Source organism: Hibiscus syriacus, unplaced genomic scaffold, assembly GCF_006381635.1.
Source record: "Hibiscus syriacus cultivar Baekdansim isolate YM2019G1 unplaced genomic scaffold, ASM638163v2 tig00110187_pilon, whole genome shotgun sequence".
In the NCBI taxonomy this organism is placed as follows: domain Eukaryota; kingdom Viridiplantae; phylum Streptophyta; class Magnoliopsida; order Malvales; family Malvaceae; genus Hibiscus; species Hibiscus syriacus.
The window spans coordinates 2805776-2819800 of NW_024062618.1; the positions used below are offsets into that span (position 1 = coordinate 2805776).

Here is a 14025-nt window from a genome sequence, read left to right on the forward strand (position 1 = left end):
ATACATATATATATTTATTCATATTCATTTCATATTATAATATTATTTAATATATCAAATACAATATAAAATTATAAAATATATTTATAATGTTATACTTCAAAATGATGTATTTTAAGGATAAAATATTTATATGAGTATAAAGGAGTTAATTGATTAGAAGAAAGAATTTGTAAACGATTGCAGTCAAAAGATCAAATTGAGTAAAATGAAAAGTTAAGAGACTAAAATAAAAATATATATTTTTAGTAAAAAAAAAGAAAGTTACACATATATTCTATATTGGTAAGCATTTGGTTCAATTTTGGTCAAAAACGAATAATTGATAGTTGAATTGAAGAAATAAAAAAATTATGTTAACTCGAGAGAATAAATTGAAAAAAATAAAATTTTGTTATCAAAAATGAAATTGAAAGTACATATATATTCTACACTAATTTAGGGGTACGTGGTTTAAATTTATTGAAAAATAAACTCAAGATAAAAGAAGAACGAAAGGAATGAGAAAATTAAAGACTAAATGTAAAACTGTTAAATTATTCAATTAAAATTTTGATTTTTTGAGTGACTCGAAATTTTTAAATCTCAATTCGATTTGAACTCGAAAACCGACTCAACAGTTTGAGTTAACTCAAAATTAAAAAAAAAAATTGATTTTTTTAACTTGGAATGAGTTTTACTCGCCTCTAATCTAAGCAACGCCAGTTGGGCTTAAAATAAGTAGATAAAGTCAATGGTTCATAAATTTGTCTATTATGGCTCGTGACAGTTGCAAAAACAATGGTTTTATTTGTAATTTAGCTTTAAAATTATAGTAGTTTATAAAATTAATTGCACGACGTTTTAAATTCTATTTAAATTTTTAAGTTAACCTTAAATTTTAAAATATTTTAATTAAATCTTTAAATTATTAATATAATTTCAATCGAACATCAATTTATATATATGATGCAAAATATATTTAAAGCATATGAATCAATTTTAAACATTGCATAATTATTGCGCCCATCAAATAGTTTCAGTGTAAAAAGATATATTGATCTTTTTAGAAGTTATAAAATTGACCATCAATGTTTGTAAAATATGTGCATTATCAAGAAATTAATAAAATTTTAAACAAATATTATCATTATCAAGAAATTAATAAAATTTTAAATAAATATTATTTTATAATTATTTAAACTGTTACAGAAAATATTGTACAACTATCATGTATACAACTTGGACAAGAAGAAAAATGAATGGCAGGGCAGAAATGAAGGGAATGAATAGTGGCCGAAAGTGGTTGCCTTGCTTTGTAGCAAAGTGTCATAATTTGGCAACTCAATTACTACTACACGTGTTTGCTACCATTCTTAAATGTTTAAGTGGGAATTGAAGCACCACAAGGGGAAATGTTCAGCCAAAATTAGACCCCACATATATAGAATTTTAGTCCACATTTTGTTCATAAATTTAAGATGAATATAAATTTATATATATTTAAATATTTGTAATTTCTTTAATAATGAATGTTTATATTATTGTTTACACGATATTCGGATTAGAAACTTTAAGTGCTAATAGTAAATTTTTTGATCACTAAGATCACTTGATTCGTGTTCAGTTCATATTCTTTGATCATTAATCATAAAATACATTTTATAATTGTGAATAAAATCAAACTTCTGATCATAAGATTAAAAGATGAGATACAATATTATTCATATGATAGTCATTAAACTATAAAAAGTTTAACTGGATACAATTTTTTCATAAAATTATTTGACTTCTAAAAGGTTGACATATTTATCATTACTGACTTTAAATTTCATGTTAAATTTCATGAAAGATTTAGGAGAACAACAAATTATGAAGATTTCGACTATAAATTATGCTACTAGTGCTAGGGAGGATAATAATGTGGAATTCATTTTTGCTATTATTCTTAAATTTGAAAAAAAATATATGAGATAAAATTATAAAAAAATAAAAGAAAAAATAAGTTATTTTTACTAACCATAAGGTCAATTTATCTAGTAATTATATTATTTTTCCCCACAAAAATTTGTTAAACAATTGAGAAAAGGAAAAATTCCAATCGCACCCCATAAGTGGAAGCAAAATTGGAATCACTGTCGGCACCGCAGATATGTAGCCACGTGACGTCTCCAACATAGTCCACGATAGCTTGTTAGGTTCCGTACAAATGGCAGAGGGTGACGTGACACGCGTAAGTATGATAGACAGAGTGGGATCCGTGTGAAATTGGGGTTTATTAATTTCATTTTGGATAATAACTTAAATTAATGTTTGATTTCTATATGGTTAAAGTATACAAATGGTCCCTCAACTAGAGGATATTATTTTATTGAGTCTTATAACTATTAAAAGTAATAAAATGGTCATCCAATTATAGGACATTATTTTGTTGAGTCACCTGACTATTAAAAGTCACAAATTGTCACTTGACTATTCATATGTCCCATATTCATTCTTTTTATTAAAAAAATTAATGATCATCCGAATTAGATGTTAACTTGCTGAGTGAGATATAACAAAATTATATTCTAATAATATATATTTTTACCATCACTGCTTTCAAGCACTGACTTGACAACATAATATTTCAAGCACCGACTCAACTATATAATGTAAATACAGAGTCGATCTAAAAGATACAATTCAAACAATTCTAATATCAAATATTATCATATCTCAATCAATAAGTTAATGTCTAACTTTGACGACCGTCAATATTTTTAAAATGAAAAAAGATGAGTTTGGAGCATATGAATAGTCAAATGACTATTTTGTAATTTCTAATAGTCAAAAGATTCAAAAAAACATCACACTATGGTTGGAGGATCATTTTATAATTTTGAATAATTGAAAGACTTAATAAAGTAATTTCTTATAATTAGAGGATCATGTGTACTTTTGCCATTTCTGTAAACAATGGGGAGTGTGGACCAAGATTAAGAAGTGAGGTGGAAATTTACGAGACACACATTTGTGTGATTGATAAGCTACACTTTATTTATAATGCCAACGGACGAAACATTGCTTTTATTTATCTATTTATTATTTGAGATGTTGAATAGTTCCCTTTTATTATGGGCTGAATTGCTCTTATGATTATATGAAAAAAATTATTGATGGTTGTCGAAATTATTTTTTGTCTAGTCTAAATATTATAGTACCTATTGATAATTGCTGGGAATACAGTGTATCTTTAGAAAGTCGTCGAGAACATAATATGTCTTCAGTTTTGTTCAACGGCATAAAAATGGGAAAGACTTATTGTATTTTCGATGTTTTTCACGACATATTGTGTTTTCGACGACTCTCTTATTATTGTAATATTCACATAATCTCGAGAAATAATTACAACGATATTTTAATTTAGCCAATTTTTTTCAAGAACCCTACAACAGTAGATCAATCTATATTATTAGAATTATTGTCAATGCGGTTGAATTATTTAAATATCATCTAAAAAATAATTATCAAAATAATATTAATTTTAGGTTATTTATTAAAATAATATATTTTTTAAAAAAGTATGATTGATTAGTTACAATTTTATTTTATGTGATATATTTAATAAACACGCGACAGAATTTTCGTCAAGTAACCTTAATTGATTAAATGTGCCTTTTTCGAGTTTAAATTTTCAATAATGGTATGTTTTACAAACTATGGTTTATATAATTTTTCACCTTAATATTTTGATTTGAAATAAGGTTAAATAAAATATTTTTAGTTTATAATTTTATAGAGATTCAAAAAATTATTCGAGGTGAAACTTAATTTGAAGCAACACTGAAGAATTGAAATAAAATTAGCCAAAATATTCTTTGTATAGATTACCAATTTGAGGTAACAGTGAAACAAATGTAGATTGACGTACATGTAAAAAAAAATTAGATATTTTTATGGCATAATAATAAAATTAATCCCAATGATTTGTATAAATTATCATTTTAGTTATTATTTTTTTAGTTTTTTAATCTTTACTGTATAATAATCTTTATTGGCATAATAATAAAATTAACCCCAATGATTTGTATAAATTACCAGTTTTTGATACAAGAGTTTAGTCTTGTATCATTCAAATCAATCGATCAATGCCAAAATATTTAATTTTTTTTTTTATTTTGTTATAAATACTTGCCTCTTCATTTTTCTTTTTTTCTCCAACGGTTTACTTTATAACCATTTTAACGGCAACTACTCTACTTCTAGACTCTACATCTCATTCTCTCAGTTCACATAAAGAGTGAGAGAAAACATAAAGATTAATCAAGGAAAGAAGCTGTTTGTACAAGTTGTTGGCGAAAACCCAGATGGAATTCAGCTCTTTTTTGACGTCCTTGGGCACATCTTTTATACTATTCATACTTCTGATGCTGCTGTTTGCTTGGCTTTCCGCAAAGCCAGGGAACGCCGTGGTGTACTATCCCAATCGGATCTTAAAAGGTTTGGAACCGTGTGAAGGCGGTTCAAGGACTCGGAACCCTTTCTCTTGGATAAGGGAAGCCTTGTCTTCTACCGAACAAGATGTTATCAACATGTCCGGTGTTGACACCGCCGTCTACTTCGTCTTCTTGAGCACAGGTCTTGCTGTTTTTGTTGTTGTTGTGTTCTTCAACTCGATATGTATTCTGAATTTTCTGCTTTTGAACTTGTGCCAGTGCTAGGAGTATTGGTTTTGTCTGGAATTGTACTGCTTCCAGTTCTTCTACCCATTGCTGCAACTGATGATGGTTTAAGGAAGAACGGAAATACTACAACAAGCAAAGGGACTTTCAATGACCTTGACAAGTTGTCGATGGCCAATATTGAAGTAAGTTATAACTGGAAATCAAAAACATTGTAAACCCCAACCTTTACTGATGAGCTTCGTTTTGATCTGTGCAGGAAAAGAGTCCAAAGTTGTGGGCTTTTTTGATAGCTGTGTACTGGGTTTCTGTTGTTACCTATGTCCTTTCATGGAAGGCTTATAAACATGTTTCTGCACTAAGAGCTAATGCATTAATGTCTTCTGAAGTGAGACCTGAGCAATTTGCTGTTCTTGTTCAAGACTTGCCGGATGTCGCTCCAGGTCGAACTCGAAAGGATCAGGTCGATTCATATTTTAAATCGATCTATCCTGATACATTCTACAGATCACTTGTGGTTACAAACAACAAGAAGGTAATTCAATTGAGTTACCACTTCATTTCTTTCTTGGCCATTGATTGATCATATGTTGGCATTGTGTATGTTTGTGTAGGTTGACAAAATATGGGGAGAATTGGAAGGATACAGAAAGAAGCTTGCACGAGCTGAAGCGATATACGAAGGCAGCTCGACGAGACCGACCAACAAAACCGGCTTCCTTGGCCTTTGTGGTAAACAGGTTGACAGTATTGAGTACTATAATGAAAAGATCAAAGAGCTGACACAAAAATTGGAAGCTGAACAAAAGGTGACCCTGCGAGAAAAGCAGCTCGGATCTGCTTTGGTTTTCTTTACCGACAGGGTAACTGCAGCCTTGGCTGCTCAGAGCCTACATGCTCAAATGGTTGATAAATGGACGGTAAAGGAAGCTCCCGAACCGCGACAACTTATATGGAGCAATCTGACTATCAAGTTCTTCGAGAGGATAGTTCGACAATATATCGTTTACGTCGTTGTGTTTTTGACTATAGTTTTTTATATAATTCCGATTGGTTTCATATCTGCAATCACAACCCTTGAGAATCTGAGAAAACTTTTTCCATTCTTAAAGCCAATTGTTGATCGGGTCGAAATTAAGACAGTGTTGGAGGCATATCTTCCTCAGCTTGCACTCATCATATTTTTAGCTTTACTGCCTATGTTCCTTTTGTTTCTATCCAAGATGGAGGGAATTCCATCCGGCAGCCATGTAATAAGGGCGGCGTCCGGAAAATATTTTTATTTTAGTGTGTTGAATGTTTTCATTGGTGTTACTATTGGTGGAACTTTGTTTAGGACAATGAAGAGCATTGAGAAAGATCCTAACTCTCTTGTTCCTTTGCTGGCTAAAAGCCTCCCTGTCAATGCAACTTTCTTCCTCACATTTGTGGCTCTAAAGTAAGCATAATTGCCTTTGTGTATTTTGTGATCTCTTGATGTTCGATTCATGGTCATTAACATTTTGGTACGCAGGTTCTTCGTCGGTTATGGACTCGAGCTCTCCCGAATAGTTCCTCTAATCATATATCATCTGAAGAGGAAATATCTTTGCAAGACGGAAGCAGAGATTAGAGAAGCTTGGTTTCCTGGAGATATTAGCTATGCCACTAGAGTTCCTAATGACATGCTTGTCATCACCATTGTTCTCTGCTACTCGGTTATAGCTCCTGTGATCATCCCATTCGGAGTGCTTTACTTCGCCTTGGGTTGGCTTGTTCTTCGGAATCAGGTAACACATCACTTTTTAACTCTTTGAACTAAATGCATCCAGGAAGAACAGTGAAGAAAAGTTGTATGAACATCGAATAACAGGCAATCAAAGTTTACGTCCCGGCATACGAGAGCTACGGAAGAATGTGGCCTCACATGCATAACAGGATCATTGGCGCCCTGCTGTTATACCAAGTTACAATGGTGGGTTACTTTGGGGTGTCCCAATTCTACTACACTCCCATCCTGTTTCTGCTACCGATATCGTCTCTGATCTTCTGCTATGTCTGTCGAAAGAAGTTCTATGACGCGTTTTGTCACACGGCTCTCGAAGTTGCCAGCCAAGAGTTGAAGCAAACTCCGAACATGGAACAGATATTCAGATCATATGTGCCGCCAAGCTTGATTTCCGAGAAGCAAGACGATGGACAGTTTGAAGATGCTTTATCTCATTTTTCAAGAACAGCGTCATCTGTTTGATGTACATTCTTTGTGTCGCAAATCACAAGTAGTGAAACTTGAAATTTGTGTTTATAATATGCTTTAGGGAACCATTCTGTTTGGTTGTTTGCATGAAGCATAGCATCTCTCCTTTGGATGTACATTAATTTAGCTATTTGTACTTTTTTTTTAAAAAAAACATACAAACCAATTAAGTGAATTCATTATGTCTAATGAATTTTATTAGGGATGTTAATGGAACGGATTTTGTAGTACTTGCTCCCACTTCGCGTTCAATTAAACAATGATGGATACAAGTTTCGCGAGTGGTGAGACGAGAATAAAAAAATTTAAAATTAGACCTACATACAGTAGGTGGTGGGAACAGGTGGATATGACCTTATACTCACTATATCTCCCCTCGTCCCGTTTAATTGACATCCCTAAACTTTATTAACATATTTTAATAAATAAAAAGAAGCTAGAATATGAGTTCCTTGATGAATTTAAGTTGGCGAATACTAGTGTTACATAACTTTCAATTAATCCTACATTATATTTACCATTTAGGTATCGACTTAAAATACAAGGTTAATCTTTTAACATTTGATATTATGATACATAAGTGGTTACACAAGTGTCAAAATCTTTATCAATAGAAATCTTACATGCAGCTATTGTAATTTCTAAAAAGCCTTCAACTTTTGAAGTGTATTAGGTTAACATTTCTAATAGATACTTCAAATATGACATTTTTATTCAATGTTTCTACTTAACTGCAGCTCATAGTTGCCACTTTTGGAGTGCTTTATTATGGTACACCAATTCCACACAAACAGTCATCAAAGAAATATTTTGCATAGCTACTCCCTAACCATCTTTTTCAACCAAGACCGTATAACAAATTCCTACACCAAAAGATTCGAGCGGGGTAATAATGATAACTCCCCAACAGTTTCATGGTTTGGTTCTTTTTAAGGAAGCCCCATTGTTTTTTTGAAGTGATGACAGGAATAATTGTCTGAACTGATTGTTTCTGGTAAGATGATATCTCCAAGCAATTTGCCTTGATTGGTGAAACTCTTTTACATCGAGTCTTTGATGCTACACAAGGAATCCGAATATTTTCTTCTCTTTGCTTCAGGCTCGCCTAACTGCAGTGAAACATAAATCTCCTCATCTGATCCATTTCGTAATGCTGAAAGACTTTTGAACTCAAGGTTTTCCTGTCGGTTATTACCATGAACCGAAGACTTCACATTGAAACTTGGAATAAACTGGTGTTCCACATTAGGAGCAGCTTCAACGCTACCTGCAGCTTGATACTTCGTACACATGACCGGTATTACATGTCCTTGCTCGATATTTAAATTAATAGGCTCAAAGTTCTCAATTTTATCTTTGGATGCAACCTGGACCAGGGGAGAAGACTCCCCGACGGTAGAATTGATCGCCGCTGCAGAAGCATTTCTTTGATCTTGTACAGCAGCTGTGTCAATAACAGCAGAAAATAGAGAGCGTAAAAGGCCAAATAAAGAGACCAAATGCAATACCATCTATTTATGCATCGTCTTCCAGTGAGTGTTTTATTGTATTTATTTTTTTCATATTTCTTTGAACTTGCAATGTAGGGTAGTTGTCATTTCTATATAATTAGATAACAATTACTTTCGTTTCAACATTTAATTTTTTTTGGCTCAAATTAAAGTCCTTTAGCCAAATAAGTATTCTTAAGCACTGATAATAAAGAACCGACATGAGAGCAACAAACTGGGGGAAGATGATAATAATAATAATGGATGTCTTGGGAATACATACCTTGAAGCCCCTCATTGGTTGTGATGAGATCGAGTTCAAGGAGGTCTAAAAGACGCCCAAGATCAACTCCACTAGTCCAATTTTCTGGGGGTTGGCCAACTTTGAGTTTCAACCGACCTCTATTAGCAGTACCACCCCAAATTATCCCAACAGGCTGTGGCTTTTCCCCATTCTGACCTGTTAAAAGTATGAGGCTTCCGCTATCACCTTCAAGGTCAAAAGTCTGCTCATTCTCACCAACAACGAGAAAATCGGTAAAGAAACATATCCCTTTCTCATCATTGTACTCTAAAGCATACGCCATTATCGTCCCAGTGGTCAATCCAGAGCTTCTTCCCACTTTGACGACTTGCCTTCCAATGAGACTGCTAATTGGAGACTGCAAGTCTATGATATGAACATCACCGATCTGACCGACTCCTTTTACAGTTGTAGTTACATTGTTGATATTAAAATCATCAGCAAACGGAATAAAAGCCCCATCTGCTCGCACAAACGTTTCTGCAGGAGGACCAAACCGTGATGATGTGACATGTAAGGGAGTCGGGAAGCAATGGAACATCCATTAGCACAAATGTAAAGTTTAACATGGTATGTTTCATGATTCTAAAGCCTTCTAAATCTTCATTGAAATTCATACACTTGACCCTAGCATCCTGGTCTGATTTTTATTCAATTTATCTATTTTCCACTTAAAATTCCGACGCAATGATCAATGAATTTTCTTGCAGAAATTTGGAGGCAAACAAAGAAATTGGAACTGCATTACCTGGATTTATACCAGCAAAGATTCCATACCAAAGGTCATCTGTGATAAATGAGGTTGCCCTCTCTACAGCACCAAGGTACACACCAGGCCCAAGGCTGGGCGGTAAAGGATGAAACATCTTCTGACTTGGGTAGTCTAAGTCAACTGCAACATGCCGATTTGTGAGGAAACCTACCTGACGATTTCCAGTTCGGCTCTTTACAATAGCACCCAATGTTCCATAGGTCTCTTGGTTGGCAACCTACACGTGCCAGGAAGTAGCTGAATGGTTTAAATGGTATAACTAAAAGCTGGGATCCATTTCTCAAAAGTTCAGGCCAAGTGTGAGAGGGATAACTCTTTTTCTCTAAAGAAATGAGTTATTCAGACGAAGTCCTATTACCAGCACTTTTACAAGAAATGTTGCAAGTCTTAATGCTCTCCTAGAAAGATTAGGAAGTGAGTTTGAAAATAAATACAAATGATGTAAGAGAAAAGACACGAACATTTCTAGAATGAAGAACACAAGACTGATGTTGTTGAAATGTCTTTACATATATGATGATTCAGTCACAATTGTAGCGTATATAAAAGCAAAACGGCTTCCGTACTTCACTAATACTTGCAATTCAAACTGCTTATTGTATAATCAAATTTCTAGCAAATGTTGTAAAATAGAACTGACAGTTAACCTTTCCACATACCATCATGTATATTAGCAACTTCAAATGGCCAAACAAATTATAGCTTTGGGCAATTATACAGAATACACTCAAATAGTTATTAGGGAAATAAATTATACTAGTGTGACTTTTTATTTTAGGAATGAGGATCCTTTCCCCACACTGATAATAGGTCATCAACACATCATACCACAAACTAGAGTATGAGATGGCATAGCATAAAAGAACTTTTTACGACAAGTGGTTGAAAAATTGAAAATCTTAAACAGGATTCTCTATCAATGTATTATTAGTGCCAAATGATGGTGCATGTTATATAGATCGTACAATTATCGCCACATGAAGCTGACAGAGATGATACTCTTTTTATTTCATCCAGAGGAGGAATAATGCAAGGTAGGTGCTCAGAAAAAGAACAAAGCGGAAACCAATTCTACCATTAGTTTCAACAGATTGTTCACACTATTGTTTCTAAAATACCAAACGGGACTTTTATCTCTTTTTTGTTATTCTTTATACTGTTATGAAAAGTTGACAAGGATATTATTTTAAAAAACAGATAATCGTTATACTTCAATGAAACTGGGTTAGGACAATATTTTAGCAGAGTTCCATCTTCTGATTAATAATCCAAACCTAGCCTGTGGCTTTTCAAGTTCTATAGGTATCTCTGGAGTTAAATGAAAGAGGTTTTTCCTTTCTTTCCCTCAAAATAAAAGCTAAAGTGTTTGATGGAATCAAATAACGCCACCAGTTTATAGTACCAACTAACTGGATGAGTCGATTAGCCAATCCAATAACAGCCAAGGGTAACAGTACTTGTAAAGTGTTCAACATTAATCACAGAACATACGTGTGTGTGTTTGTGCATGGCAAACATATCCAAGAAACAAAAAACAAAGCTTGCTAGGAGAATGTCACCAGATTGGTCAACCCATAAGGAAAAATTGTTAACCACAAATTCCCTTTTCATTTGACCTTTTGTCAATGCATAAATTTTATGTATTGCGTTTCTATGCATGCGCATCAAACACCAATTTTTACACACTTTAATAAGAACAATTACCTGTGAACCAGAACCAATGATTGGATCACTTCCCCTCAAGTCATGTACAAGCTCGGTGTACAATTGTTCTTTGGGAGCAGCAGCAGGTGCACCATAATATGAGAATTCCACGACGTCTATATCACACCACACGCCTCCTGGACCCTGACCAGTATTTAATGAACATTTTAACTTCCCAAACAAAATAGGTTAATTCAGGAAAGTTAGCCTTACATCTGAAAATTTATTGCTTAGATCCAATATACTTGTTTAGGAACTTCCAAAACAATCAACAACACATTACATTTTTTAGTAAAATCTGAAATGAATTTGAAGACTTCTCGAGAACATTCTAGCATCACATCAGCCACTATGGATAATATGAAAACCAACAAGTTTAATATAGCTTGAGACCAAGAACAATCCTTCCCTGCAACAACCTCCCATTAAAGCAAGCAGAGACCAAACAAGAAAAACTTAAAGAAAGAAACCATAGTGGTTCAGCAAAAGAGATTAAGCCAGAACCACTAAACTTACCTCAAGAGCAGTAGGTAAACATTGAAACTGGCTAAGCCATTGCCTATGAACTTTACGTGAAACAAAGACAAGAATAGCTGGTATATCCGTCAAGACACCCCGTCGAATACGAAACCCAATTGCTGTTCCAAGACTAAACCTACGCAGTTTTTTACTATGAAATGCTCTAATGGTCATCAACTCAAGTAAGGTGGTTGCTTGCTGTCCTGATGGCAACCGTCCAAGAGTTTCTGGCAAGACCCCTTTCTGTAGGTTTCCAAAATAGTTTGCTCTATCCTCTGCCACATCAACTAATTGACTTGAAGTAGGCCATGAGAAGTAAGCAGCATTGCTCTCAGAATGCAGAGCACTAGATGCAAGGGGCTGAAGAGGAGAAGTACTTGATGAAGGCAGATTAAGATGATTGCAGAAGTTTATTTCCAAATCTAAAGCAGATTCCACTGATTCTGTTGATCCAGAGTGATGAAATCTTAAATCCAATCTGGTCCTTTCCATCTTTCAGCTCCCCTAAATAATAATTCAATTTGACTCAAAACTAAATGAATAGTTTAGCAACATAAAGCAAACCAAAGAATAAACATGATAATGAACATATACAATACTTACTCTTGATTACATCCGATACTGAATTTAGAATACCAAAAGAAGATAACGTTGATATCATTAAAATAGATAAACAGGTATAAGTAAATCATACTAACTCTGTTAATTCCATAAAGGCCGAGTAAGAACGAGTGTAGCTAAATGGCAAATCAGACTAACTGCAAACAGAAAAGATCAAATCATATAAAAAGGAAAAATAAAGAGCTGTGCATTCTCAGATTCTCACCTCTTACATGGAGACTATACTAATAAAAACAAATTCATGAAACGCCAATCCTAGTCAACAAATTGTTAAACGTTGATAGAACAAGTAACTATATTGAAAAATATTCAATAATGCAATAAAAAAACATTAATAGAACGAAAGACAGGACATCATTATATTTAATGTCCAATGATCATAAAGGAAAGAAAATTCTTCCAAGGGTATTTTCAAAATTGAAAGCCAACCAGATAGAACAATGATATATCATCCTCCCCAAGCTGAAGAAAAATGTAAGAGTGAGAAAATATGACTAACAGGAACAGGATGATAGCTTAGATAGCCGTACAGAAAGAAAACCAACAACCGAATTAAATACCCATTTCTAGGAGGATGTCGGGAAAAGTGCTGCAAAAATTGAACCTTCGGAATATGGGTATTTTAGGAGCAGAATAATAATGGACTAATCCGAACCCAGAAAGCTAAAAAGCACCAATTCAACATATTAAACCCCAAAAGAGCTCAAAAGAACGGATAGAATATTGAGAGTAATTTTTAGAAGGAAACCCAAATAAAGATATGACCTTTTATGAGAATCCTGAGCATATATTAAGGTAAAACTCACCTACAAACAATGGTGGAGCTGGGATGGATGACTCAAAAGTCAATCCCAAGTCAATCCCTTCTGGGAGCTTCATGCCCTAGTGATTATTAAACTGTCATTCGGTGTTATTCTAATTGTATCCGTGTGTAAGAAAAAGAGGCTCTAAATTTAGCAAGATTTGAAGCTCCTCTTGAAGGGAAATGAAAGATGGCTCTAATTTAGAGAGAAAGTGAAGGCCACAAACAAAATCTACAAGCTGATAGCCTGATACTGCTATATTGAATTGCAGAGGAACTATTTTAATATTGGGATTTTATAAATAAATAATAAAAAATCCTGAGAGATATTAAAAATACATTTTTAATAATAATCTGTGCATCGAATCAAACCCGTTTCTAAGATTTCAGTAGCATGGGGGCGAATATAGGAATTAGACCTCTAATAAAAAAAATAAAAAAATAAATGAATTGTAAGAACAAACCAAAAATAAATAAATTTGCTTGTAAATTATTTTCTTTATTATGTTTAATAAACTATCTAATAAATGCATCAAAAGAACATTATTAAACACCTAACTACTTACACAAAACAAGTGTGATCCTCTTTTAGAGGGGCTCATATTCAATTTCAATCTTCTTCATCTTGTTAAAAAATAATAAAAAAATAATTAAGTGAAAAAAAAATTAAAAATACCACATCAACATCGCCGTTAATCTTTTAATTGTGGATAACTAAAAAAGAAATAAAATGTAATGTTAAGTATGATATTAAAAATAATAATAATAAGATGACCAAAAAAAAGTAAAATAATAGATGGGTGACTAAATAGATAATTTATCCTTCTAATTATATGTGGATTTTATAATTTTTGGGAATGTAAATCTTAGTCTTAAAACACATACAAATATATTGCGTTGATAATTAGAGGAATGTAAGCCCTAAATTTGAGAA

General features: G+C 33.1%; 2 protein-coding genes and 2 long non-coding RNA genes across 8 annotated transcripts; 3 read left to right on the top strand and 1 right to left on the bottom strand.

The window, feature by feature from the left end:
- The first annotated feature begins 4192 nt into the window (after positions 1 to 4192).
- Positions 4193 to 6926, top strand: LOC120217745 (CSC1-like protein ERD4). The gene is made up of 6 exons (XM_039214812.1): positions 4193 to 4599; positions 4677 to 4828; positions 4903 to 5178; positions 5258 to 6081; positions 6157 to 6412; positions 6496 to 6926. The coding sequence occupies exons 1-6, from the start codon at positions 4329 to 4331 to the stop codon at positions 6871 to 6873; spliced, it is 2157 nt and encodes a 718-aa protein (XP_039070743.1). The 5' UTR covers positions 4193 to 4328; the 3' UTR covers positions 6874 to 6926.
- A 665-nt stretch (positions 6927 to 7591) lies between these two features.
- LOC120217746 (protein NARROW LEAF 1-like) lies at positions 7592 to 13331 on the bottom strand. Of its 5 annotated transcripts, XM_039214814.1 has the most exons (8): positions 13162 to 13331; positions 13096 to 13119; positions 12367 to 12426; positions 11666 to 12172; positions 11150 to 11293; positions 9422 to 9662; positions 8653 to 9153; positions 7592 to 8323 (listed from the first exon to the last, which is right to left on the bottom strand). In XM_039214814.1, the coding sequence occupies exons 4-8, from the start codon at positions 12158 to 12160 to the stop codon at positions 7920 to 7922; spliced, it is 1785 nt and encodes a 594-aa protein (XP_039070745.1). In that variant the 5' UTR covers positions 12161 to 12172; positions 12367 to 12426; positions 13096 to 13119; positions 13162 to 13331; the 3' UTR covers positions 7592 to 7919. The 5 variants fall into 5 exon arrangements, with proteins under 5 accessions (XP_039070745.1, XP_039070748.1, XP_039070744.1 ...); XM_039214817.1 differs by having other exon boundaries at positions 11150 to 11200; positions 13096 to 13331; XM_039214813.1 differs by having other exon boundaries at positions 13096 to 13331.
- On the top strand, positions 8764 to 9521 carry LOC120217748. Its single transcript, XR_005525183.1, has 3 exons — positions 8764 to 8906; positions 9082 to 9243; positions 9384 to 9521. It is a non-coding gene; the product is annotated as an uncharacterized LOC120217748 (long non-coding RNA).
- LOC120217750 lies at positions 12756 to 12953 on the top strand. Its single transcript, XR_005525185.1, has 2 exons — positions 12756 to 12875; positions 12922 to 12953. It is a non-coding gene; the product is annotated as an uncharacterized LOC120217750 (long non-coding RNA).
- Positions 13332 to 14025: the final 694 nt, after the last annotated feature.